Source organism: Apodemus sylvaticus, chromosome 12 (genome assembly GCF_947179515.1).
Source record: "Apodemus sylvaticus chromosome 12, mApoSyl1.1, whole genome shotgun sequence".
Classification (NCBI taxonomy): domain Eukaryota; kingdom Metazoa; phylum Chordata; class Mammalia; order Rodentia; family Muridae; genus Apodemus; species Apodemus sylvaticus.
In genome coordinates this window covers 87,661,980-87,689,131 of record NC_067483.1, presented here as the reverse complement: position 1 = coordinate 87,689,131, position 27,152 = coordinate 87,661,980, and the positions used below count along the sequence as shown (strand labels likewise).

General features: G+C 52.1%; 1 protein-coding gene across 3 annotated transcripts; it reads left to right on the top strand.

Moving 5' to 3' along the window:
* On the top strand, positions 1-26,601 carry Psen2 (presenilin 2). Of its 3 annotated transcripts, none has more exons than XM_052200313.1 (11): positions 1-73; positions 10,582-10,725; positions 13,148-13,353; positions 14,814-14,955; positions 17,790-17,857; positions 18,488-18,708; positions 19,698-19,796; positions 23,398-23,481; positions 23,816-23,917; positions 24,652-24,770; positions 25,890-26,601. In XM_052200313.1, exons 2-11 carry the CDS (start codon positions 10,582-10,584, stop codon positions 26,043-26,045), a joined length of 1,341 nt encoding a protein of 446 aa, XP_052056273.1. In that variant the 5' UTR covers positions 1-73; the 3' UTR covers positions 26,046-26,601. The 3 variants fall into 3 exon arrangements, with proteins under 3 accessions (XP_052056273.1, XP_052056275.1, XP_052056272.1); XM_052200315.1 differs by lacking the exon at positions 1-73 and adding an exon at positions 8,191-8,472 and having other exon boundaries at positions 23,819-23,917; XM_052200312.1 differs by lacking the exon at positions 1-73 and adding an exon at positions 8,197-8,472.
* The last annotated feature ends 551 nt before the right edge of the window (positions 26,602-27,152 follow it).

The following is a 27,152-nucleotide window of genomic DNA, read 5'->3' as shown; positions in this document are numbered from 1 at the left end:
GCGGGGCCGGCGCTAGCCGGGGAGAGGCGCTCCGCCCGCGGCGTAAACTCTACCCTGCGCCGCGGCGGAGCAGGTGAGCGGAGGGCGGGGGCTGGGTGTGAGCGGCCCGGTACCTGTCACCGATCGCGGGTAGCCGGCTGCATGGAGAGCCCGGATGCAGCGAGGCCCTTCGTGCGCTCGCTCCCGACCGCTGCTTCCGTTGCCCACTCGGGGCACCAGGATCTGGGCTCCAGGCTGCGGCCCCTGCGGCGACCTCGGCCTCTGCGGCCCGCGCAGGGGCGAGGAGAAAGTGCCGGGGAGGCGGCAGTGCGGCCAGCCCAGAACTGGGGCTTGGAAGGAGCGTAGGGAGCAGCTCTGGGCCTCTGGGCGCCATCCGAGTGCCTTCGCGTCCCTTCCTGCCTCCAGAGCCCCAGGCGCGGAATGAGGTGTTAAAGGGCCAGTGCACGTGGGTCTCACGGCTGTATTCACCAGGCATTTTGGTCCAGGCTACCCAGGACCTGACCTGGTCTACCTGGGCTCTGCTATAGATGCTATAGGGAGTAAGGACTTCTTCCTGTGTGAGGAGCGGGGCTCACGACAGGGCCTGAGGCTGGTGTTCTGTTACCAGCGGTGTTTGGTGTTTTGTAAATCTCTTAAGGCAGTAGGGAGACGCCCAGAATCAAGCCTTTGAAGCTGAAGGAACTTGAAAGCAAGAGCTAGTTGCCAGTAATACTGATGAAGAAAATGCGCTCAGGGCTGAGGATGTAGCAGTATGGTAGAGTGTTGGCCAAGCGTGCATGCGGCCGGCTAGGGGAGGAGGGTGAGGAGAGCAACTCCCAGAACTAAAAAGTCCCGTTGCCCAAGGTCTCCTGTGTAAGATACAGTGAAGCCAGGCTTAGAGCCTGCTGCCTGGACCTCTTTCAGCTATCCAGACCTAAGCCCTTTGCCAGTTAGATGAAATGCCCTAGCACCTCTGTTTAGGTATTCGCCTGTAAGAGAGGTTGTGAAATCACTGCATCCATTTACAGATGGAGGATTAGAGAGCCTCTAAACCAGAACAGATGCAGGCCAGTTTAACTCAGAATGGACAGCCGGCCCCAGAATAGTCTCTTGGAGACAGACAGACGCCATCCTTCAGAATAGGTGCACCTGCTAGCTGTACAGTCCCTCTGTGGACACCTGAGCCTTGCAGGCTGTCCGCCAAGACTTCTGGCAGTAATTAAAGGTTCTGTATAAGTTGCTTCAGGTGTGTAAGCTTCAAGTTTCCCTTTAGGTGTGGATGGTTCTGTGGGAGCCCTAGAATCGGTACCAGATGCTGTGTTTTCTGTTGGTGAAGGGGCCAGCATCTCGACTTCAGCCTAGAGGTGACCATCCAGGTTCATTCCTCCCAGGACAGCCAGCTAGAATCAGGTGGGCAGGGACAGAGTGAAGGGTGGCAGAGGTGCAGGATGGGAAGGAAGCTGATAGGGAATGGGTGTGGGTGAGTGGAGGTGCAGACTGACCTGGAAACTGTACCAGGTTTGGAGAACCATCCCCTACTATGTGGACATGCCCCGTGCCTGTGCCCAAAATATAAGGCTGTGCTTCCATTTGAATGTGGAAATGAATATTTCCGCTATCTGAGAAGGCGGAACAGACTCGGACGAGGAATGTTGCCAGAGGCTGCTGCCCCCACTGCTGCTTAGGCCTGTAGCAGCGTTTAGCCATACCCTGCCCAGTGGCCTTTCTGTGGTTGCTCACAGTTCTACTGCACAGTTTGGGACTCTCTCCAGACTTGGCCTCTCTGGGTTGTTGGTGATAATAACCATGTGACATGCACATAACCATGTGTTGGACATTCATGATAAAAAGCCATTTTGTCCAGTGGTTATCACAGTTATTATTTAAAAAAAAAAAAGACGTACTAATGGGGCCAGAGAGATGGCACAGGCATTAGAGCACTGGCTCCACTTCCGGAAGACCTGTGTTCAACGTGGAGGCCCACAACCATCTGTAACTCAGATTCTTGGAGAACCTCTTCTGACCTCTGTAGATGCCAGGCACAAATGTACTACATAGACATCTGTGCTAAACAGACACATATATATATATAAAATACTTATACACATAAAATATAATTTAATTTTTTTAAGAGAACTTAAGTAATGTGATGGTTCATGTCTATAATTCCAGTGCATAATCACCGAAGCGGGAGAGTTGCTATGAATTCAAGGCAAGCCTGGGCTGTGTAGTGAGTTTCAGGCCAATCTGAACTACATAGTGAGACACTGTCTCAAAAAAACCAACCAACCACACAACAACAATGTAAGTCACCAAACAGAGCTAAGGGGACACTGGAACAGTTAAAGGACACTGGACTCCTTTAAAGCTGGGGACCTGAGTTCTGGGGTGCGAGTGTCAGGGATAGGAGCCCAGCTGCCCAGCTGCGTGGCCCACAGCCTGTCAGCACAGGATTTGGACCTTGCTACCTATATTGTCTGTACCTCTGGAGTTGTACACCGGTTCGTTCAGTCACCTCTTACCTGTTGTCTGAACCGGCACCCAGAACATTTCTGTGAGGTGTTCACGAATGACTTCCTGAGAATCTGGGAGGGAAAAAAAAGTTGTTTTGTATTTTGAGACTGGGTTTTGCTGCAAAGCCCTGGTTGGTTTGGTGCTCAGTATGTAGCCAAGATAGGCCTTAAATTAATGGCAGACTTCCTGCTCAGTGTCCCTCTCCCGTTGCTTTCGATTCTAGACAAGTGCCATCCCTCCAACTGAACACCCACCTCCAAAAGAAACCCAAACTGTAAGGCAGATAGATCTCTGAGTTCAAGGCCAACCCAAAATGCCTGTGATGCCTGCTCTTGGAGCTAGAGGCTGGAAGATCTGGAGTTTAATGTCATCCTGGCTGTAGCAGTGACTTCTCTAATTAGAAAACCAAAACAAACAAAAAAAGTCATTCTAGCTATAGATAATAATGATGATGATGATGATGATGGTGCCTGAGAGAAAGAGAAGTAACCATCAACACTGTGTGTGTGGGGGTCACATGGGTCTTTCTGACAAACACTTCTGTGGCTGTATTTTAGCTGTTTCTTTAAGGTTGGACCTCTGATCAGCTGGGACCCCTGCAGACAGCAAAGGTTTCTGCCACTGTTCCCACCTGTTGGGGCTGTGGCCGCTGGGGAGTGGTGCTCAGTCCACGTGCACGCTCCTCCCTGGGCTCAGGGATGGTGGCACTGCCACCTGAACACTTTGGAGAAAGGAAAATGCCAAGTCAGCCCTCAGGAAAGCTAAGGCCTCCTTGGGAGGCAGCTCTCTGCCTGAGGCCTCTCCCTTGATGGAGATAACAGGCTACTGGCTTTGTTCATCTTTGCAGATGAAGGAAATGTAGGGGCTGGCCACCTTCCTGTGACACCTCAGCCAGAAACTTCCTCATGTTTTTTAAAAATTAAAGTAATACATATTTATAAAAACCTGTCTTTAAAAGACACTCTTTCTCCCCTAGCCTGAGGAATAACTGCTTTGGATCCCTGCAGGTATTTCAGGGGTTGGGGTCTGGTGGAAGGTCTGGTCATTGGAGGTGTGAGGCTGTTACCACTCTCACCTCTAGACCTGAGTTGAGTAGTTTCCGTGTACCACAGGCTTAAAGCTGAAGGCCCCGCTGACCCTGGACTAGGTTATGAAAGTGAAGCAAGGTAGACCACCTTTAAATAAAGATGTAAATTGTATCTCAGGTGTTTTAGTAACAGAAAGCTACCTGACACATCTTGGAAAACTGGATCTGGTGGGCGTGACTTTATTTCCTTTACTAGCTCCATATTGAAACATTTTTCCACTTGTCTTTTGGACTGAGAATCAGTACCCCATTTCCTTCCCTCATTGCTAAGACTTGGCAGGTGCACCTCTGAGCCTCACTGACTTCTAGGAGCAAGCAGGGGGCTCAGAGCCCCTGGGTCCAGGGAGAGTATAAGACACTTTATTAAGGATTTTGTGCTGGCATGATCTGGGAGTGGGCGGGGCCATTTCTAGATACTGTAGCTTAGAAGCCATCAGAATGCAGGAGTGCGTTCTCAAAGAGCCAGAGGGTATGGCTGTGGGTGTCGATTGGTTGCCTGTTCTCCACAGGAACCTGACGGTCCTGATTGGATGGGAGATGACATCATCCTGTGGGCAGTTTAGAGACCTGTAAACTGGTCCTTATCTGACTCCTCGAGTCTGGCTTCATCCCCAGCTACCCTGGGCTTTGATTTCCTGAACTATTAGATGGGGGACCAAGTAATGGCCCCTAAGGTATTCAGTACAGCTTTGACATCATCCGTGGACGTGCCCTTCCCTTTGACAAAATGTTCCCATTGTCTGGCTGAGGTTGGATGGAAACAGGATCTCCCTGGGGCCTGGCCTTCGTTCCAGTTCCCGAGTCTGGTGGCTTGGCAGTTCCCTAGCTTCCAGAGGAGGGCACCTGTTGGCTTTGTTGACCCCCTCTCAGTGTCCCCTCCTGTCTCCGTTATCGGTCTCGTTTACCTACTTTGATACTTTGCACCTGTTTTCCCAATCTTACAAGGCAACCTATTCTGCTGTTCATAGAGGAGGAAATAGCTCCTGCCACCTTGCATGGCTAGAAGCTGTCCAGGAAGTGTGGTTCATGTCACACTAGTCTGTGCGACCAATGGCTGTGCAGTGTCTCATTTAAAGAAAAAATATTCTGCACCTGGTGGTGGTGGCATACTCCCGTTAATCCTAGCACTTGGGAGATAGAGGCAGGCAGATCTATGTGAGTTTGAGGCCAGCCTGGTCTACAGAGTGAATTCTAGGACAGCCAAGGCTATACAGTGAGACCCTGTCTCGAAAAAAGCAAAATAAAAAGAAAGGAAAAAAAAATCTAGTTTTTTCTTGAGGGTGACTTGCTAGAGGCGCCCTTCCTGTCTCTTCCCCCTAACTACCTGTCTCCCAGGCTATTTAATGAAATGAGGAAAATTACCCCAACCCAGGTACTTCAAGAGAGGAATATGTAATGGGGTTTAATGCAGACATATGCCACTTGGGAGTCTGGGGTCTGGCTCTCTAACTCCAGCTCTGCCAGAGGTCTCCCAAAATCCAGTAGAACCATTTAGCAAGTGCCAGATAGACCAGCCCAATACCTGGGCAGGTGCTGAGGGTTAAAGGTAGGCCTGGAATCTGTGAGACTCTCAGGGTGTGGCCTGATGGGGAAGCCCTTCCCTAGTGTAGAGGAAGACTGGGACTTTCCAGGGGTTAAGGGAATGCCGGGAAGTAGAAGAGGCCTGTGACCACAGAAGGTGACCTTTTGAAAGATAAGGACATTGTTCTGTTGGCCCTTTGGGAAAGTGTCAGGGAGTCCCAACCTCTCTGCAGAGAGACATGTTTGTGGCCCAGAGTTTCCAGTTCACTTTTGGAGTATTATTTTTCACGGGGTGCCAGAATTTTCCGTGACATTCCAAAATCTCTTGCCTGCCAGGGCCACTGGTTTTAAACATTAGGGCAATGCTTTGCTTCTCTCCCCTGTTGAAAAGCAGGTTTGAGAAAAGTGGGTCACCCGGTTTCCGGGATAATTGCAGGAGCCGCTGGGGGGCTTCTTAGATCAGCTCATCAACGTGTGATTCCAGTCCTGGAGTTAGTAAAAGTCACTTAATCCCTCAGCCATCAGCAGTGCCATGCCGCAGGGCTTCCAGAACAGCCTGGCCTCTGCACTCACCCGTCCACACTTCCCTGTCAGCCCCTCTGGGCTTCCTGTGGACTCTTGGGATGTGGAGCTGGTTGTCTGACGTCAGCAAAGGCAAGGCTCCATGCGCACATCGCTGAGTCAGGCTCCCCCAGGACTTCTTTGCATCGCTCTGAAGCTGGTCGGATCCAACAGGGAGCAGGGCTTTACTGCTCTCAGACCGAATTGCAGACACGGAGGCCTTGCAGACCAGTCCTTAGGGGTTCTAAATGGAATGGAAGAAGCATCTGTTTCTTTGTTGTTTTTTGTTTTTGTTGTTGTTGTTTTTCGTTTTTCGGGCTTTGTAGATCTTGTCATTGGCTTCCTGTAGTCTCATTTGTTTCCTCAGGCCAAACTGGTGCAGTGGGAGGAAACCCTGTGTGTTGATACCTAGTGTTTTCTTTTACAAACCAGTGGCTGTTGGGCGCTGTGGCACAGGCCTTTAATCCCAGCACTCTGGTGGCCGAAGCCAGAATTCCAGGCTGAGCTTGGTTTACCCATCCAGTCCCAGACTAACCGGGCCTACTTAGACCTTATCTCAAAAGAAAAAAGATCAGTAGGTTGATTATTAAAAACAGGGCGGGGTGGGGGAGCTGGAGATGTAACACCGTAAAGTACTTGCCTATCATGCAGACCCTGGCTGTACCCCTAGTGCAGCATGAACTGGATGTGGTGGTTCATGCCTGTAATCCAAGCACTAGGGAGGTGGAGGCAGAAGGCTCAAAAGTTCAAAGCCATCCTTAGCTACACAGTAAGTCACTCAGGGACCATGACACCTGCCTGAAAATAAATAAAGTTGAGGAATGCAGAAAAATACAAAGCCAAAAAAAAAAAAAATCACCTACAGTCCACCCACAAAACCAGCTTAAAGATAAATGACCTTTACTATTTTGTAACAGTTTTACCAGTTGTGTGTGTGTGTGTGTGTGTGTGTGTGTGATTCAGATGTTTGTAAGAACATTTATATTCTGTTAAATTTAATGTCACTTAATTGTTGCTAAGGGTTTTTGTTTTGTTTTGTTTTGTTTTTTGTTTTTTGGATTTGGTTTTTTCGAGACAAGGTTTCTCTGGATAGCCCTGTCCTGGCACTCACTCTGTAGACTAGGCTGGCCTCAAACTCAGAAATCCGCCTGCCTCTGCCTCCCAGAGTGCTGGGATTACAGGCGTGTGCCACCACTGCCCGGCGCTAAATTTTGTTTTTGTTTTTTTTAAAGATTTATTTATTTATTATATGTAAGTACACTCTAGCTAGCTGTCTTTAGACATACCAGAAGAGGGCGTCAGGTCTCTTTACAGATGGTTGTGAGCCACCATGTGGTTGCTGGGAATTGAACTCAGGACCTCCGGAAGAACAGTCAGTGCTCTTATCCGCTGAGCCATCTGTCCAGCCCCACTAAGTATTGTTTGAAGTAAGACTTTGGTGCTCCTGTGATAGTCCTCATCAGACGGATGGATACCCAAAGTGGTGATGAATACCAAATCCTGTGTAAACTGTGTTTTGTTTTGTTTTAGTTTCTGAACATACATATTTGTGATAATTTATAAATTTGGCACAGCAAAAGATTAATAACAACAAACCAGCAATTACAACAATATACTGCAGTGAAAGCTATTTCAAACTTAGAGATTGATTACTCTGGAATTTTCCATTTCACGTTCTTGACCACTGATAACTATAACCACAGGAAGCAGAATTGCAGATAAGCGGGGAAGGGGGAGTGAGTTCCTGTACCAGAGAAGAGAGTCAGACATTGCAGTCATTTTTACTTTTTATGATAACAAATAACTACAGCACATACTTTTGTATGAATGTTTTTTCTCAGATAAAATTCCAAGTTGTAGCATTTACAGATCTAAGAGGTCTGAATCTTTGCATAGCTTTGGGGTTTTCCTGTTTTGAGTGCTATATATATATTTTTATCATAACCCCATACCTCCACCCTCCCACCCCTGCCCCTTCACCCCTTCCACCACCACCCCCCATCCCGATCGGATGCCCAGATCGTCCAGCCTTCTTTCTCTGTGGATGTTGTTTGGAGACTTGGCTAGTCTGAGAAGCTCTCACCTCTCTCTTCCTAGTTGCTGTCTGACCAGGTCCCGTGTCCAGGACTAAGGACTGTACAGTTTACACCTTCATTCCTACAGTCATGGGAATGGGAGGTACTGGGCTCCCTTGTCTTCCTGAGTCAGACCCAACCCAGGGAGGCCATGGGTAGGTGTGTGTAGGGCACCATCTCAAAATGTGTTGCCCAGACACTAGGCTAGAGTGGATCCACGTTTTCCATTTTCAGCTATGGTAGTTAGCTATGAACTTGACAGAATCTCCAGTTGCCTAGGAGATGAGCCCCTGGGCATGCCTCTGGGGATTATCTTGATTTTGTTAACTGGGGTATGAAGACCAACTCACAGTGGGTGGAGCTGTCCCCTGGACTGTGTGTGTGGAGGAAAGACCTGAGGAACAGCATCCATTCATTCACCCTCTGCTCCCCAACGACTGTCGACTGTCGAGGAGATGTGACAGAAAGCGGCTTCAGGCTCCTCCCACTGTGACACAACTGTACACTGAGCTGAGAGCCAGAATACTCTTGTGGTGTCGGAGTACTTCTTCAGCGGCTGAGATAAGAGCCCACCGTAGCGTTGAAGACCCCAGCAACAGAGCGCCCCTGCTCAAGGGTAGCCTTGAAGTGGGGCCGTGGATGAAACCCACAGAGGCACATCCCTGATCGTGATATCCGTGAGAAGAGAATTCACTGTTGCTGGAAGGGGTAGTGAAGAGATCTCAGGTCCAGTGGGTATGTGTTTAAGATATGACAGACAGCTTGTTCTCAAAGAGGACAGGGGACCTTACCGTCTTGTAGACCCCTGACTGGCTATTTCCCCATGTATCATGGCAAGCTGACCTTTGAGTTCTCTTGTATAGACTCTTGGTTCACCTGGGCTCCAGGGCACAGAGCTCCTGAGCACTGGGCTTAGCTGAGTTTCCAGAATGCCAAGTATTAGGGCAGCAGTCCCAACATCTAGGACACGTTCTGCTCTGTCGCCTCCATAAAAGGGCGTTTCTCTTCTGTCCTCCTAGGAGATACTTGGACTGAATTAAGTTTCCTTCCCTTTGGCCAGATACACAGACCCTTCCCTGGGATGGTCCATCCTACCAGGTCCGCTGATCCCACCATCATATTGAGGCAAGATGGTGTTATATACCTATCCTACTCATTATACTTGAATAGTTCCATCTTTCCAGAATACCCTGTCTCTTTCTGTCTCAGCTCCTGCACCTTTCTGGCCCCTTCCCTGCACTTCTCAGTCCTCAAGACCCAAGATCCTGAGCTCTAAAACTATCTGAGTGTGGATAGTGCATGGCCCTCCCCACCTCACTCTGTGCCTGTGGAATTCTGCAGCTGTCTTCCCACTCCTAATGTCTGGTAGACCCCGACTGGCAGCTTCTGGGGGCTCTGGGCTCTGTGAGGACAGAGGGCGCCTTTATAGTAGGTCCAGTCAGAGAGGTAAACAAAGGCAGGCACTGTACCATCTCGTTATTGGCAGACTGAGGGAAGCCCTTATGGAAGCTCTCCAGGCCATAGCCAGGAAGGCTGTCTTCCGAGTAGCAGCCATAGGCCCTGCCTTGATGAAGGGACCCTGCCTAATCACTTGAAGATCACATGAATTCCAAGAGTGACTAATCTGGAGACAGGCTTTCAACAAAGAGCAGGCGTGCTCCTACCTCAGTAACATAAAGCTCAACTCTGAGGTCATGTGGCCGGTAGTGGCAGTGCCTGTCCAGATGTGGGCACAGTCAGAACTTCCCAGAGGTGCCTGAGCTCAAAACATGGGGACCTGGGGCTTTACTGGGTACCACAGGGTGCTGCTGTGTCAGAGTATATTGAGAACCGTGCAGAAGTACCCCCCACCAAAGTTCCTCAGTGTGGGTTCTTCCAGGGATCACCTCCCCCTACTGCCTGGGTGACTCCTGGACTTAGCTGCCACATTTGAACTGAAGACTCTACATGTACCCCACACTCAGGTACCCCTAAATGGTATCCCATTTTCAATCCACAGACTCTGTGGGACTGCTGGATCACATTCAACCTTTCTTGGTAACATCCTGTTCCTCTATTTGGTCTAGCCTGCTCTAGCCTGGTCTAGCCTGATCTAGTTTGGCCTAGCCCGGCCAGTATCTTAGTTTTTTTCTGTCCTCTGAGTCAGCTCCTCCCACCAAGCATGTGTTCCCTTCAAGCTAATCCCCACTGGGCCACTTCCCCCCACCCTCTCAGGACATCTCCCCCAATCAGACACTTCCTCTTGACCTCTGTCCTTCCCCTCACCATCACCAGCTAGATGGACACTTGTCATTAGCCAGCTTTCCTCGAGATGACTGACATGGGGCGCTTTGGTGCGACCACTGACTAACTTGCACAGTTTGCTCCACTTCCGGCAAGAGTCCTCTCTAGGAAGGATGGAGTCTCAGCTTCCGAGGATAAGTTCCTTTATCTTCTGGCAACATATCATTGGTCAAATCGGACAATGCTTTTGTTCTTACGGGACACGAGGGTTTACTTAGTCAAGGCTATAGCTCCAGAGCCAAGTGCAGTAGATTCCCCACAGATGTTTATTGATTGAACAAACATGTTGACAGTTCAGAGTGACCCTGACTTTCCTAACTGAACGTTTTGCTCCGTGTGACAGGAGTTCCACCCAAGCCAGTCCGAGCAAGGCTGCTGTGGCCTTGCTGGCTTCTGGAACTCCTGTTTTGAGCAGTTGTTTGCTGTGTATGTAGGAAGCTTGTTATAAACAAGACCTATGCCTGGTGTTCAAGCCTCCACCTGCACCCCAACCTGCACCCCCACCCGCACCTCCCACTGCCTTTACCTGTCAGGAACGGGGTCCCTGTGCTTCTTTTCCAGATGATGCTTACATTCATGGCTTCGGACAGCGAGGAAGAGGTGTGTGATGAGCGGACGTCCTTGATGTCAGCCGAGAGCCCCACATCTCGCTCCTGCCAGGAGGGCAGGCCAGGCCCGGAGGATGGAGAGAACACTGCCCAGTGGGTAGGTCCCCCACAGTGGGTAGGTCCCCCCCCCCCCCCAGCAACTGTGGGCCTTAAAACAAGGCCATCGGGTTCCTGGGTCTTTTTTATGTTTAATTATGGGTATTAATGTACATCTGTGTGGAGGAATATGCATATGAGCTAAGGTACCCATGGAGATCAGAACGGAATGACCTATCCCCTGGAGCTGGAATAAGGGGCACCTGTGACCTTACTGACAGGGGCGTTAGCAACTGACCTCGTCTTTTACAAGAGCAGTAGCTACTCTGAACCACTAAGCCATCTGTCCAGCCCCCTCCCATGTCTTACGGGCTGCTGCAGTTGGATCTGAGATGTCTCCCCAAGACCTTTGTGCTGAAGGTTTGGTCCCTAGTGTGCTGTGACCGGGAAGTCGTAGAACCTTTAAGGAATGGAACCTTGTGGAGTGCGGCAAGTTGTTGGAAGAGGCCCCAGCCCCTCCTCTTTTCCTGTATCCTGGCTGTGAGATGGGCAGCTTGCTCCTCTGCACGTGTCTCACAGCATGGGTACCACAGGCTCAAAGCAACAGGGCTAATCCATCCCAGACTCAGCCCTCTAGGCCATTTCATCTATGCATTGAATTACATGTTATACATACATACATATATACATACATACATACATATATACATGTACACACACAACACATATATATGTATATATATGTATGTACGTATATATATGTGTGTATTATATCTATCTATATCTATATCAATATCTATATATATACATATATCTATCTATATATATATACATACACACACACACACACACACACACACACATATATATATATATATATATATAGAGAGAGAGAGAGAGAGAGAGAGAGGGAGAGGGAGAGGGAGAGGGAGGGAGAGAGAGAAAGCTGACTCCCGTGGATAAAACCAGCCATTCTTCCATTTAGGAAAAGCAAATAATAATGAAAACTGGCCAGAGTGGTATCTTCTGGCCGCGATGCATCTGCGTCTTCCTTGTGTGAGGTGTAATAGACTACACAATCACGGTGTGCAGTGGGCCGGCTAGCACATCTCCCTTCACCCCCCACCCCTCACCTGCCTTTCTTATGCAGGCTGCTGTTTCCAGGTTCTGTGATTCTGGGTGCCTGGGACAGACCAGTGACACAGACACACTGAGAAAACCCGAGGAAAGGCTACCAGCAGGCAGGGAAAACACACCAAGATGGCCTGAGTCCGGCCTGATGTGCGTACTGGGAAGCACAGGGGCACTGTGGCCCATGGATATAGCTACACTGTGACCTGTACAGCTGCAGCCTCGGTCAGGAGATGGGTAGGGTCACTCAGTCAGCTTGGCCACCTCCCTCCTGGTGAGGCAAACCAAACCTGCGCTGCCTGAGCCTGATCACGCGTGCCCAGACGGCTTTTCTCCTCAACACTGGGGCAGGAGCCCTTTCTCCTCCTCCTGCGTGGCCTCTGAGCCTCAGTGGGCTCACAGTTCAAGGTTATTAACAGCCTGTTCGCTGGAGTTTCTTTTCTTTTTTTTTTTAAAGATTTATTTATTTTAATTATTTATTTATTAAAGATTTATTTATAATTGTATGTAAATACACTGTAACTGTCTTCAGACACACCAGAAGAGGGCGTCAGATCTCATTACGGATGGTTGTGAGCCACCATGTGGTTACTGAGATTTGATCTCAGGACCTTCAGAAGAGCAGTCAGTGCTCTTAACCACTAAGCCATCTCTCCAACCCCTGGAGTTTCTTTTCCGCTTCCTCCTCCTCCTACTCTTCTTCCTTCTCCTCCTCCTCCTCTTCCTCCTCCTCCTCCTCTTTTTAATTTTTTATTTTTTGAGATAGGGTTTCTTTGTGTAGCCCTAGCTCTGCTAGAACTCACTCTGTTGACCAGGCTGGCCTCGAACTCAGAAAATCCTCCTACCTCTGCCTCCCAAGAGCTGGGATTAAAGGCATGTGCCACTACTACCAGGCAAGAGTTTCTTTTCTATTTATTAGATTTCTTTTTCTCCTTGGTGTCAAGTGAGCAGCTAGGCCGGAGGAGAGCTGTGGAGAGTTGGTTCTGAAGCAGCCACAGATTTGGATACTCCAAGAAGTGCTGGGTCTTCAAGTTAGTCAAGCAAAATGTTTGCTCTCTGTTTCCCCATCTCTTCTCTAGCCTGTCTCCTTCTAGATCAATAAGGCCACGTTAGTTACTGGCTTTGGCCCTTGTCCTTGGGAAGGGCAAGGGTCTTTGATGTGTCCTTCTGTGGCTCTGCAGGCTAGCTCTAAACCTCCTCCACTCCTGCGTCCTTCTAAGTTTTTTATATATCCCGAGATCTAAATCGGAGCTCACACTTCCCAGGTCTGAGAAAGCCGCAGTTAGCCTTCTGTAGAGTATCAGCAGCTCGCCGTGGGGGGCTTCTGCGGCCCTCACCGTGGTTTCCCACAGGGGAGCCAGGAAAATGAGGAAGACTGTGAGGAGGACCCGGACCGCTACGGGGTTCCCGGGCGACCGTCGGGCCTGGAGGAGGAGCTGACCCTCAAGTATGGGGCGAAGCACGTGATCATGCTGTTCGTACCTGTCACGCTGTGTATGATCGTGGTGGTGGCCACCATCAAGTCTGTGCGTTTCTACACGGAGAAGAATGGGCAGCTGTGAGTTGGGGCCGGCTGGCATCGGGAGGTTGGGCCGGTAGTCATAGGCTTTCTCAGCTGCTGTGCCTGTAGCTCTGGCCTATTCCCTGACACCCTCGCTACCTCCAGTCCCGTGACTTGTCCGACGCATGTCTGACTTGCCTCCATTTCCAGGTTTGTCTCACGGGTTTAATTACGGGGCCGCCTGGAGAATTAACTGACTAATACTCGTGAGCATCACACAGTACTCACCAACAGCTAAGTGGGCTCTGACCAGAGGCCGACTCTGGTACTGTAGCTCTGAGCGCGCCTACCAAGTATCTGGTCCTGGCCCTCTGTGGCTCACACACCGAGTGGAGTGACTTTAGGCAAGTCACGTCCTGTCTGGGTCTCTGCTCCCAGAGGTATGAGATGACAGGGTTGGACCCAATGATGATGAGGACTTATCAGGCCCTTTTATTACTTAATAAATACAATACAGAGAACTGTGAGCTTCCCAGACCCCAGCGCTCTCCTCCCCCCCCCCCCCCCGCCCGCCATGGGCTCCTCACTGCTGAGTGCATTTTAATCCCCTTTTTATTTTTATTTTTTAGAAAAGTGGAAGTAGGAAAGTTCCCACACTAAGAAGCCTGTGGGGGACTCATAGAAACAAGAGATGGAAGGTTTAGAGAGGTCAGGGCAGGCAGAGCTCCTGGCCTTTGAGCCGGGAAGAGCAAGGGGCCTGTGAATTTCTTCCAGAGTTGGAGCAGTACCCGTAGCTGCAGTTGGGGGAGAAGAGGGTGCAGAGTCTTAGGCTGCAAAGCTTCGTGGTGTGTGTTGTCGGGGTTCTCTAGAGCAATGGGACCAATGAATGTGTGTTATGAAAAAGGATGTATTAGATCAGCTTATACAGTAAAGGCTGGGTAGTCCCACAATGGCTGTCTGCATGCTGGAGAGGCTGAGGACCCCATAGCTGTCGTCCCTAAGGCGGGATACCCTAGTAGTCTCAATCTGTTACTGAATGTCAGAAGGATTCCCAGAGAGCTGCTGGTCTTTAGTGCACAGTGGTTTGGGTTCTGGTGTTAGTGAAGGGTGGCGGTGGCAGCAGCAGCAGCAACAACAGGGTGGATGCACTCATTAGCAAGGAGTGGTGAAGGCAGGCAGGCAAAGAGCACCACGTCCCTCTGACCTCTTTCTACCTAGGCTGACAATGGAAGGAGCTGTCCACCCCAGGGTGGGCAGCAAGACCTCAGTGAGGGCCAGCCTGTTGTTCCTGCCTTGATGGCTCCAGTTGCCGGAGCCCTGCAAGCCACTGACAGAGAGGCAGAAGCCACTCACCCAGATAGTGATGGCCTCATCAGGGCCCAGCCAGTGCAAGGGTTCTAACCGAGCTTGTGGGGCTTCTAGGCGCTCCGTGGTCAGTCTGGGGGAGGGGGGTCACTGAGATGGGAGTGTCCTGGAGCAGCAGGTTCTGAGTCTGTCTCGTCTGGTGACCTCTTCAGCATCTACACGCCCTTCACTGAGGACACGCCGTCGGTGGGCCAGCGGCTCCTCAACTCCGTGCTGAACACCCTCATTATGATCAGCGTCATCGTGGTCATGACCATCTTTCTCGTGGTACTCTACAAGTATCGATGCTACAAGGTGAGGCTCGTGACCCTCGCTCAGCCCCTCCGCCCCGCCCCTGCCTGCCTCTACCCCGCCCCTGCCTGCTTCTACCCCGCCCCTGCCTGCCTCTACCCCGCCCCTGCCTGCCTCTACCCTGCCCCTGTTTGCCTCTTCCCCTCCCCTGCCTGCCTCTACCCCGCCCCTGCCTGCCTCTACCCCGCCCCTGCCTGCCTCTACCCCGCCCCTGCCTGCCTCTTCCCCTCCCCTGCCTGCCTCTGCCCCGCCCCTGCCTGCCTCTACCCCGCCCCTGCCGTGATGTGCTACCACGTGACAGCTTTCTAAAAACCGATCAGGGTTCCTTCTCTCTGCAGAATAGATTGCCTCTTCGCGCTCTCTGGCACTGTGGGACGATGACCCTAGTGCTGACTTTTAAACTGTCTGCCCCCCACCCTCTGTCTTGTGTGCTCATCATCACGGGATTTCTGACATACTCTCCTGCTTCTAAAGTTGATTTTGTTTCTTCTGAAGTTATGTTTTAGTTTCCCTCACCCCGAGACTTTCTCTCTAGGCTTATTTTTAATCTTTCCCTCTCCGTGACAGGGCTAGGAATGCCCGTGGGCTGAGTTTCAGTCTCTGGCCCTGGGGAGCCTGGGAGTTGGATTCTTTAGATCTTGAGCCTCTCCGTGTGACCCCGGTTATAACATCATCCCCAAAGGTGTTGTACCTCCCCTTTAAGCTCCCCAAATGGGGATTGAAGTTATGACCTTGTTCGTGCCTCAGGTGTACCGCTGAGCGGTACCCTCACCCCTGTGTGGGAAGGGGACACGTGTCTGCCAGGGTCAGGAGTCAGCTCTCTTCTTTATCATGTGGGCTCCAGGGATTAAACTCAGGCCAGGCTTGGCAAAGAGCACCTTTACCCCCTGGGCCATCTCTCCAGCCCACTTTCTGTAATGTTCTATCATTAGAGGTCTTGCTAAGTCGACCTGGCGATCCTCCTGCCTCAGCTTCACCAGTTATACAGGCCTGCATTACTAGACCTAACTGTGCCATCAACTTTTAGACACTGGCTTTAGGCAGCAGGCATTGAGACATTAAAGACCTCAGGGAGGGGAGCCAGGCATCACCTGTTCCAAGGCTGCCGCAGGCAAAGCCGTGGTTGAGGGAGCCAGCCGTCGGCTCAGCGGGCTCAAACGGGCCGAACCATGAAAAGGAGGCACAGGAAATGTTCCTGGACAGAAACTTAACTCATCGGTAACATCTGTCCGTGAAAATGAGGCAGGGCTCCCATGGATACTTCAGAGGAAGGAAGGGAAAGGGTGCAGGCATCTGGGGGGAAAGACTCTTGTTTGTACACATAGAGGACATGGCAGCAAACTAGAAACAACATGGGAAGTGACCATGCTGTGGTCAGTATGTGTCATGTGGCCAGTCCCACAGAAGTGGCTTGACCATCCATTCAGTCAGGGCCACTGGGAAGTTCCGAGATGACATTGCCCAGACAAGCAAGTCAGAGTTGGGAGAAAGAGGGGGAGTAGGTTCTAGAGGCCACGCCTTCCCTTCACAGTAAGCCTGGTGTGCAGCCCCACTGGGCCCCTCCTCCAGGCAGACTGGTGGAGACACAGTGGGCTGAGCTGGTGAAGGAGGATAGTCCTCAACAGTGAAGGGGGGGGGGGCTGGGAGGAAGCGCCCCTTCCCCTTGATGGCTGAGTCTTGTCCTCAGCCAGGAAAGGAGAGACAGCTCTCCTGAGGACGGGCTTGTCCGGAGTTCCTTAGTGGGAAGGGACTTCCCTTCTGTCAACCCCCTCAGGAGGCTCGCCCTGCCCTGGCCACTGTCTAAGCAGCTGCCAGTGAGGTCCATGACTGTCCAGTGTGACCTTCATCCTACCTTCCAGCTGTTATCTGTTTCTGAGACATCTCTCTATGGCAACCGTGCAGGCTACCTTCAGAAGTAGGGCAGAGCCTGAATGTTCAGACTGCCAGCCTGTTCACAAGATGAGAGTGTAGACGTGGACCACCACAGGCTGGGGTCAGCAGACCCTCAGGACTCTCGCCTCCTGAAGACACCTGTAGGTGGCCAGGAAGAACTCATGTGTGTGTGTGTGTGTGGGGGGGGGGTGTCCTGCCTTTCCTGTCTAACTGAGAGGATGTCCAGGCTGCAGGTCATGGAGATCCTGTACACATGTGACACTAGACCTAGCAGCAGACCTGTGCTTCTGGCAGCCCTAACGAGATGGGTTTGGCCCCTTGTCATCCATGAGCCAGTTAAAAAACCAAAATTAATAGTGAAATACCCCAAAAAAGGGAGATTTATTCAATGTGGCCACATTCAAAGTGGGACAAAGAAATCCAGCGACTCCCCCCCCCCCCCCCGATCTATCGGTTCCCCCATCCCCAGCTCCTAACATGAGGGTAGGGCTTAGATAGAAGGTAAGAGATAGTCATAAGGAGGCACGGTACTGCCCATCCTCCTGGGTTTCCCCTTCATCCTGACACACTGTCAGACCAGAGACCAGCCCCCCCCCCCCAGGCTGCTACCAGGCTTCAGTGTTTTCCCTCTGGAAGCAGGGAATTCCTAGGGGGAATTCTAATTCCTTGGGGTCTATCATTTGGGCTTTTGAAACTGAGTTTCTCTGTGTGACCCTGCTTGTCCTGGAACCTCCTCTGTCCACCAGGCTGGCCTCAAACTCAGAGATCCATTTGCCTCTGCCTCTGCCTCTGCCTCTGCCTCTGCCCCTGCCCCTGCCCCTGCCCCTGCCCCTGCCCCTGCCCCTGCCGGGGTTAAAGGTGTACACCACCACCGCCCCACGGGCTCCATCATTTCAGTCCTTTGGTGGCCGGGGTTACAGTGCCCTCTTGTTTCTGTTGTCCAGTTCATCCACGGCTGGCTGATCATGTCCTCTCTGATGCTCCTCTTCCTGTTCACCTACATCTACCTCGGGTGAGTGCTGGCGGCCGGTGAGCTCCTGTGGCGCTGAGAGGGGCCTGGGCAGGGGAAAGTTCAGGCCTCCAGGCGTTGACACTGGAGTAGGCTCTGGACTCGGACCCAGGTTTCTTTCTGGCTCCTGATTTAAGCAAAGGAAGCTGGGCTGGCGAAGCCTTCTCAGAACACACTGAGCAGGTAGACACCCCGAAGAGTCACATTCTATTTGTGTGTATGTCTGTGTGTGTGTGTGTGTGTGTGTGTGTGTGTGTGTGTGTGTGTGTGTGTGTGTGTGTATAAGCCGGGGTACTTCCTAGTTTATCTGCCCTCTTGCCCTTTGATTTTGGATATCAGCACAAAGGCTCAAAGAGAAACAAGAAACACTTTTTTTCAAGGACCTCATCTTTGCACAGGGCTTTCTAAGCGGGTCCATCACATCGTCATGTGACCCACCAGTTATTGATACACTCCCCAATACATTCCAGAAAATACCAAGTAGTTAGTTGTGGGGTCCTTAGACATGGAGAATGGGAATATCGTGAATTAAACCCAGATTGGTGAGGAGCGGAGGGTGTCAAACAACTAAGGGTGTGGCACCGCCCCCCCACCCCCAAGTGTCCCATACCCTGTTCCACCTCGGGCCTACAGGGAAGTGTTCAAGACCTACAACGTGGCCATGGACTACCCGACACTCTTCCTGGCTGTCTGGAACTTCGGGGCGGTGGGCATGGTGTGCATCCACTGGAAGGGGCCTCTGGTGCTGCAGCAGGCTTACCTCATTGTGATCAGCGCACTCATGGCCCTGGTGTTCATCAAGTACCTGCCGGAGTGGTCAGCCTGGGTCATCCTGGGTGCCATCTCTGTGTACGGTAGGTCGCGTGGGCCTGGCGGGGACTGGGGTGAGCCTGGCTCACGGATGGAGCTGTTTCTCAAGTGCTCTTGCATTGCCAAAGTAATTGACAGACGCCCTGTCAGGGAAGAAAGACTTATCAGTTTCTGAGGGTCTCAGTCCGCCATAGGAGGGGAGTCAGGGGGCGTGGCTCAGTAGGAGCGAGTGACCGAGGCGCCATTCGGTGGGCCAGGAAGCACAGAGTTTACCCTGGGCTGGGTCTGACCTTCAAAGGTTACCCCCACCCCCGTGATCTGCATCCCTTAGCTAGCCTTTACCTCCTAATGGTCCCAAAGCCCCCTAAAATAGTGCCACCAGCTAGAGATAAAGCACTCAAAACATGAGTGAATCAGTTAGGGTTTTACTGCTGTGAGCAGACACCATAACCAGGGCAACTCTTATAAAGACATTTAATTGGGGCTGGCTTACATACTCAGGGGTTCAGTCCATTATCATCAAGGCAGGAGCATGGCAGCACCCTAAGGAAGAAGGCCTCCCCACAGATCCTCTCTCTGTGATACTTGAAGCACAGACCCCAAGTGACCACTCCCACTGCCCACAACTGCACATGCGTCGATCATCCGGCATGGCTTGCCGTTGAGCCGCTGATTTCTCAGGATGGGCTGAGTGCACGTGGTACTGTCTGTCACCACCGTCACTGCTAGCTGCTGCTGAGGTAGTGTTAGCACCATGGCCAGGGCTGCAACTCCCATTTTAAGGATGAGAAAACTGAGGCTCTGGGAATGAAGACTTGCGAGTCTGTCTTCTGGGTTTCAGCACCTCGCTCTTCCCACTCTGCAGCTACCAGCGGCTCCAGCCAGTGCAAACTGGATTGGTGGGCTCGGGACCCTAGTCCAGCACCATGGTGGCCCGGAGCATCGCTCCTGGTGATGGGGCGGTGGTTCCTCTCTGTGCCGCTTGGGAATAAAGGTCCACTTTAATATAACAAAGATGTCTCTGTTTTCCCAGATCTCGTGGCTGTGCTGTGCCCCAAAGGGCCTCTGAGGATGCTGGTGGAAACTGCCCAGGAGAGAAATGAGCCCATATTTCCTGCCCTCATATACTCATGTGAGTGGTCTCATGCCTCTGCCAGACAGTGTGGGTCAGTAGATGGCCTTTTGTGGAGACATGTTGGCTGTGGGTTTTGAGATTTGACAGGTTATATATCCTATCTCAACCAAAGAAGAGGGTCAAATCATGATAACGCTGAGGTCGCCACCTGCAGGAGGGTTCTGCCTCTGGAGACCACGTTGGGTGGGCTGGATCTCACTCAGGAAGAAGGTTGGGGAATCAGGATTGGAGGCGGGATAGTAGATGGGTGTGGACAGTCCTGTGGCCATATCCTGCCACCACCTGGCAGCCCACACTGGGTGTACGCCACGTCCCATGAATGGCCGCCTCGCCTTCAGAGGCTTGCAGCCACCACTCAGCCCTGCAGGCTTTGGAGGGCAGGGGCCCCCACTTCTCTCCAGGCTGGGGTTCACAGACAGTGGCTTGGAGTGGAAGTTAGCCGTCTCTAAAGAGAAGGCACAGGGACTGCCCCTGACTTCAGGGTCATGTCAGAGGGATGTGGGTTTATACCTGTGTTTGACAGACGCTGTCCCTACTTACTGGTAGGCCCTGTGTGTGGCATGGAGTTCTCGCAGGAGGCAAGGTTATGTGAGTCCACAAATGGAGTTCCCTCCTTGTGGTGGCAATGGGCACTCTCCAATCTTGTAGCTCTGGGGTTCTGGTGCCTCAGGTACCCCGGAAGCCCTCTGCAGAGCTTGGTAATCCCAGGAAATGAAGAATCAAGCTTAGCATGGAGAATTGCCAGCAGCGTGCCCCTTGGCTTGAGAGCACAGCCCCCGAAAAGTTCTAAGGATAAGGGACAGATGGCTCTGGTCAGTCTGAGTGCCTGAGGCTGGGTGTTTCCTTGTGTGCCCACGAGGGGGGTTGTTTCCATGGAGAATTCATTCCTGGGTGGAGGAAAACCAAGGATGTAGATGAATGTAGGCAGGTACATGACAGAAGGTAGCAGGTGCTCTGTTGATGACCAGGGAGGGCGAGAGGTCAGGACTTCAGGGCCACAGGGAAGGCTGTTTTGCAGAAGATGGCCAAGCAGATCTCATTCAAAGCTCACACTTGACCAGAGACCTGACTTATTACGTAGGAGTTAGCACTAGGTAGAAATCTGGAGGCCAGCACTTGAGCAAAGTGGGGGAAGCCGGTACAAAGACCCTGAGGTAGGCTTGGGTTGGGGCTGGGTGTGCTCAGGGGACACCCAGTCCAGTGTGGCTAGAGCAGACAGGAAAGGTAGAGAGGGGAAGGTCTGGACAGTATGAGCCCTGCAGACCACATGTGACGCATTGTCCCATCCTCCTGAAGGAATGGTAAAGCCCCTGAAAGATTTGGACAGCAGCACAACCCAGAGTCAGTTTGGAGGCTGAGAAACAGCCCAGGAAGGGGACCTGTGGAGACTGTGAGGTGAAGAGAATTCTGGGGGCATTTAGCAAGGAAGACTCGCCGGGGTTGTAAGACAGAACCAAGGCAGTGCTTTATATCTGAGCATCAAGACCTCTTGCCTTTTGCAGAGAAGGCCAGGCCGGTGGGCTGGAGGTGGGTGGTGGTGGTGGTGGTGGTGGTGGTGGTGTGTGTGTGTGGGGGGGGGGGAGGTATTAAGCCTGGGTTTTGGATTATGTGGAGTGGGGACCTGGAAACATGGGGTAATAAACTCTGAAGAGAGTCTAGGCTGGAGAGAGAAGCAGCTCAGTGAGTTCCATGTGACCCAGGGTTCCGTTGTGCCCAGTGTACCCCAGAGGATCAAAGCAGGCGGGACTCAAGCATTTGTGCGTTGTGCTTCTGTCAGTTTCCTTCATAGGAGTCCAAAGCTACAAGTGTCAACGAATGACCAAAATGTGGTAGTTCCGTACACTGGAATATTATTTTTCCCTTAAAAAAGAAGGAAATTCTGATCCATGTGGTATGGATGAGTCTTGAGGACCCTGGGACCAGTGAATTGAGCTAGCGACAAAGGGACAGACATGGCGTGATTACAGGAGACAGTAAGAGGAGGCAAAGTCTCAGACGTAAAACAGAGTGGATGCTTGGTACGGCGGCCGAGGGAGGGAGGGAGGGAGGGACGTCAGTAAGCACGGGGTTCGGTCTTGTAAGGCGACAGCGCTGGCGTTCGTTTCACAGATCTGAATACCCAGGGTGCCACTGAGCAGCAGGCACTGGTTTAAAGACACTTGTTTGGGGTGTGTGTATGTGTCTGTCTGAGCATATGAACACGCTTACACCCCGAGTTCACAGAGACCAGAAGGAAGGCCTCAGCCCCACGGAGCTAGTATCAGGGGCTTGTGGGGTGTGAGCCCTGCTTCTCAGGACTGAGCTGCAAGTACTCTTAACCAGCGAGCCAGCTCTTCAGCCTCAGGACTGAAAATCCGTCTCTTTTATTTTTTTATTGATTATTTTATTTATTTTCATATCAAATGTCCCCCTCCCTGTTTTCCCCTCCTCAACCCCACTATCCCCTAGCCCTGCCCCTCCCCCTGCCTCCATGAGGGTGCTCCCCTTCTTACCCACCCACTCCCCCCCTCATCACCCTAGCATTCCTCTCTGCTGGGGCATCAAGCCTCCACAGGACCAAGAGCCTCCCCTCCCACTGATGCCAGACAAGGCTACATCTGCAGCTGGAGCCGTGGGTCCCTCCATGTGTACTCTTTGGTTGGTGGTTTAGTCCCCGGGAGCTTGGGGGGGATCCGGTTAGTTGATATTGTTGTCCTTCCATGGGGTTGCAGTCCCTTCATCTCTTCCAAGGACTGAATCTTTTAAAAATCCTTTTGAAAAGATTTGCCTGAGTATCTGAGTGTTTGGCTGGCCTGGATGTCTGTGCGTCACACACATGCAGTACCCATGAAGGCCACAAGAGGGCACTGGATTCCCGTGGAATTGAAGTTACAGACACTTGTGAACTGCTGTGTGGGTGCTGGGAAGTGAACCCAGGACCTCTTCAACAGTTTTTAACCACTGAGCCCTCCCTCTCTCCAGCCCCTCATGGTTACATTTTTATGTTGCATTTCCTTTTAAAGACAATCTAGGCTCTAGCTACAGTGGTGTGAATTATGACAGACAGCTCATGAGAGAGTTTTGCAAGCAAGTAGCTGTGGGATCTGGCTCTAAAGGAAGGGGTTTGGATTCAACCAGTCAGTGTGAAAGTTGGAGACAAGTTTGTCTCCTGGAACATGGAGACACCAAAGTAGTTCTAGATGACAAAGATCATTTCTTACTTAGAGACAGTAACATTCCTGGATGATATGCAGACTGAAATCACTGTTGAAATGGCGCCACAAGAAGCTGCCTATTCCAATGACATCTGGGTTATTTTATCTTGTAAACAATTTCCACGCATCCCTTTTTGTAATAAACTGAAACCTAAAAATAAAAAACAATTTTTTTAAGACATAGTTCACCAAGTCGTTCACTAATCATTGTTAGTGAACAATCTCAACATGCCAGTGTTGCTTGAGAGGATTGCAAAAAGGTAGAATGTCAATTCCCACCCAGCCAGTGTCTGAACTCCATGGCCCCCACCCCTAGCCTCTGCAGGACAGAGGGACTGTGCAGGCGTTCTGGGGGCCCAGCTCCACTTCTGCCAGGTCAGTGTGTCCCTTTGCTCTTTCCGTAGCTGCCATGGTGTGGACGGTGGGCATGGCGAAGCTGGACCCCTCCTCTCAAGGCGTGCTGCAGCTCCCCTATGACCCAGAGATGGGTGAGTATAGGGCTCACAGCTGTCTGGGGAGCACTGTCTGCACCCTGCTTGCCTGGGCCCTCTGTGAATTAAGGTTCAGAATGGCAGAGTCGCATTGTCTGATGGCCAGACTCTACCTGCCTCAGGGAGTGAGTGAGGGCTGGATGGTCCCTCCCGTGCCTCAGTTTCCCACCTCAGTTTTGCTGGATGTCGTTGGTGGGTGGTGCTGGGGAGCCTTGATGTGGGGGGGTCTTGGGGAATCTCCTCCATGTTTGCACCTTCTGATGGGCCGTTGTCTCTTCCTGCCACTCTTCCTGGATGTGATGCCGGTGGCCCTGCGTTCCTGGACGCTCAGAAGAAGACTCCTATGACAGTTTTGGGGAGCCCACATACCCTGAAGCCTGCGAAGCCCCCCTGTCTGGCTACCCAGGGGAAGAGCTGGAAGAGGAGGAGGAAAGTACGGTGCCCATGTTCAGAGGGCCTGCTTCACGCCTTTGTTTAAAATGCCCTCAGTCAGATCCCTTGCTGACCTGCACAACAGTGTGCAGCCCCAGCCTCAGCGCTTGTCCCTCTCTCTCCTAACCTAGCCTGGGCTGCCCGTCACTTCAAGTCCTCGGTCCCGTCGCCACGCCCCGATCTTTTCCTAGGCAGTCCATCTAGTCTGCGCTGCAGGACACTTCATCTCCATACTCGCTCTCGCAGGGTCGCTTGGCTCCTGTCCTGGCCCCTCACTTCCTTCCTTCTTTGTTTGTTTTTGGGTTTTTTATTGGATATTTTCTTTTTTTTTGGATTTGGTTTTTTCGAGACAGGGTTTCTCTGTGTAGCCCTGGCTGTCCTGGAGTTCACTCTGTAGACCAGGCTGGCCTCGAACTCAGAAATCTGCCTGCCTCTGCCTCCCAGAGTGCTGGGATTAAAGACGTGCCCCGCCACCACCACCCAGGCGGATATTTTCTTTATTTACATTTCAAATGTTATCCCCTTTCCATGTCTCCCCTCCAGAATCCTCCTCCCTCCCCCCTGCCTCTATGAGGGTGCTCCACACACACACACACATACATTTCCCTACTCTGGGGCATCGAACCCCGCCCCTCACTCCCTATTTTTTTTCCTTTTTTTTTTCTTTTGCCTGCTTCCTGCTGAGGTTTCTTATTGGATGGATTGGACAGGGGCCACTTTCTTTTCTCCACACAGGGGGCGTGAAGCTTGGCCTAGGAGACTTCATCTTCTACAGCGTCCTGGTGGGCAAGGCTGCAGCCACCGGCAACGGGGACTGGAACACAACGCTGGCCTGTTTTATCGCCATCCTCATTGTGAGTGGGCTGTGTGGTGGGGTGGGGCGGGGAGGGGCGGGGGCGGGGCGGGGCAGGGCGGCACATCTTCTGGGGGCCCTCACAGGGTGTTTATTGTTGCTGTCTTCCCTCTTAGGGCAAAGGAGCGAGGGGAGGGGTGTTTAACTCAGAGTACTGTCACCAAGGAATGCTCCCTCCTGAGAGAGAGCGCCCTGGAGATCACTGACCACACCCATCTTACATCTTACCCTAGGGCGGGATGAGAGCTTCAGGGTCCTCGGATTGTGGACTGTGAGGTTCATGGGTGATGAAATAGCCAAAGGCCTTTACTCACGGGGGGGGGGGGGGCAGGGAGGAGTGGAAAGGTCCCCCTCCCATTCCTCAGCTGCTATTCTCTGTGCCACCAGAATGCTGAGTCCTGGGCCCTCCAAGCCCAGCATTAGCGCAGTCTGGAGGCTGCTACTCAAGCCGGGGGCATATCCTGCAGTGTCATGCCGCCTTCTAGATGTTACAAGAGTCCCTGAGAAGGCTGTAGCACCGTGCGCCGCCCTTAGGTGGGAGTCTGGTGCTTTGCCCAGTGTTCGGAAGAGCTTGCTTCTGCCCACGCACGTGTGTGTCCCGGATGGGATAACAGACCCGGGGTTCCTCCCCTCCCAAATGGTCTGACTTGAGACCTGTGGTCCCAAGGGCAGGGCAGGCACTTTGGTGATTTGTCCTCACCCTGGACACCAAAGGTGGGGGTAGGAACGGCCACCACTGTGCTTGCTTCCAAAGGGATGGATTATGTGACATCTGTGGTTTCCTTGGTGACTGCCTCTGAGAACCTCAGAGGAATTCACTTCAGCTCTTCTGGGTCTCTGATAAAATGCAAACAAAACAAAACAAAAAAGTCCAGTCCCTGGAGAGAGGCTCCTACCATCTATTACACCACACCACTATCCCTAGATGAGGAAGCCCAATGGCCTGTCCAGGGCTCTGTCCACCCCTTAGCCAACATTCAGGTGCCCTGGCTGTGTAGAGACAGCCGTGCATCTTGAGCTATTGCATATCTCTAAGAGACAGCGCAGGTCTGTGGCAGGTCGGGCTACACCACCCACAAGGTCTGCTCACCGAGTTCCCTCCTTGATGCTCTCCCTGCAGGGCTTGTCTCTCACCCTGCTGCTGCTCGCCATCTTCAAGAAGGCGCTGCCCGCCCTCCCCATCTCCATCACCTTTGGCCTCATCTTCTACTTCTCCACAGACAACCTGGTGCGACCTTTCATGGACACGCTGGCCTCCCACCAGCTCTACATCTGAAAGGGGACGGGCCTGGGCTCCGAGAGCTGTAGGAGGCGTCACTGGATGCACACTCTAGTGCCATATATTTTTTAAAGAACTTTTCTTTCCTTACAAAAGAAAAAAAAAAGAATAAAAATGTGTCGTGTTTACTTTGCGATGAGGAAGCAGCCGCCATGCTCCGGTGCTAGCCGTCTCGTCACCAGGCTGCGGCTTGCCTGTCAGAGCATCTGTGGCCTGCCGGTGGGCTGCTCAGGGAGCAAGCTTGTCTTCAGGGATGAGGTCATGTGTGTGGATCAGGTTGGGGGGACGCAGGCCCCATCCAGGTCTGTCATCCTCCAGCGATGAGCAGAAGGAACGTGCCTCGGTGGGGACCAGGAGGTGCGGTCAGGAAGGATGCTAAACACCACCACCCTGACCAGAGGAGGGAAGCCAGTTTGTAGTCGAGTGCCCCCAGTGCTGTGTTTGTGATGTCTGTTACTTTAGTACTTTAGAGCTGAGTCCTGTTCTGTTCTCCACAGTGACTGCTGGGAAGTGGCTTAATAACAAGACCAATAAATAGATCCTCCTGCTGGAACGCTGGTGTTTTTGTTCTTCACTGCGCACTGGGAGGGGCTAGGGGCGGGGCTCTCCTTTACCTGTCTGTAAAGGAGAGAGGCTTCTCTGCCCCCCCCCTCTGTTCTTTAACTAGAAAGTTCCATAGCAGGGTGTTGGTAGGTATCGAGACAAAAGTCTGCTAGAACCCACAGATTCCTGGCCTTGGCTTTGATAGGTTGTCTGTGGGGTGAGAAACGCGGTAAGGGAGTTGCTAAAAAGCTGAGTGGTTGCTTTGACAGATGTCTGTCTTCAGTAGAAGCCAGCAAGCCAAGGGGCCAGGGACCACCTGGGTTCAGAGTTGCTTCCAGTTCCTGCCTGTGGTGAAAGACGGGCCAGCCTTGCCTCAGCCTGGCACAGGTGACTGAGTCTCAGAAGTGCCTCTGGGTGGGGACGCGAGGCCACAGAAACTGCTGCCCTACCGGGGCCCGCAGAGAAAACCCAGGTGTGCGTGCTAGCCCCACCCCTGTGCTCCAAAAGTAACACTGTGGACTGCTGGGTACTGAGCAAGGGTGGAGCAGTGTGTGTGTGTGT

What these genes read in the sequence shown, in the direction of transcription:
- Psen2 (XM_052200313.1), top strand. Translation starts at nt 10,582, where the DNA reads ATGATGCTTACATTCATGGCTTCGGACAGCGAGGAAGAGGTGTGTGAT. An exon ending in GAGAGAACACTGCCCAGTGG is followed by an intron (nt 10,726 to 13,147) that starts GTAGGTCCCCCA and finishes GGTTTCCCACAG; the next exon opens with GGGAGCCAGGAAAATGAGGA. An exon ending in GCTGGAAGAGGAGGAGGAAA is followed by an intron (nt 23,918 to 24,651) that starts GTACGGTGCCCA and finishes TTCTCCACACAG; the next exon opens with GGGGCGTGAAGCTTGGCCTA.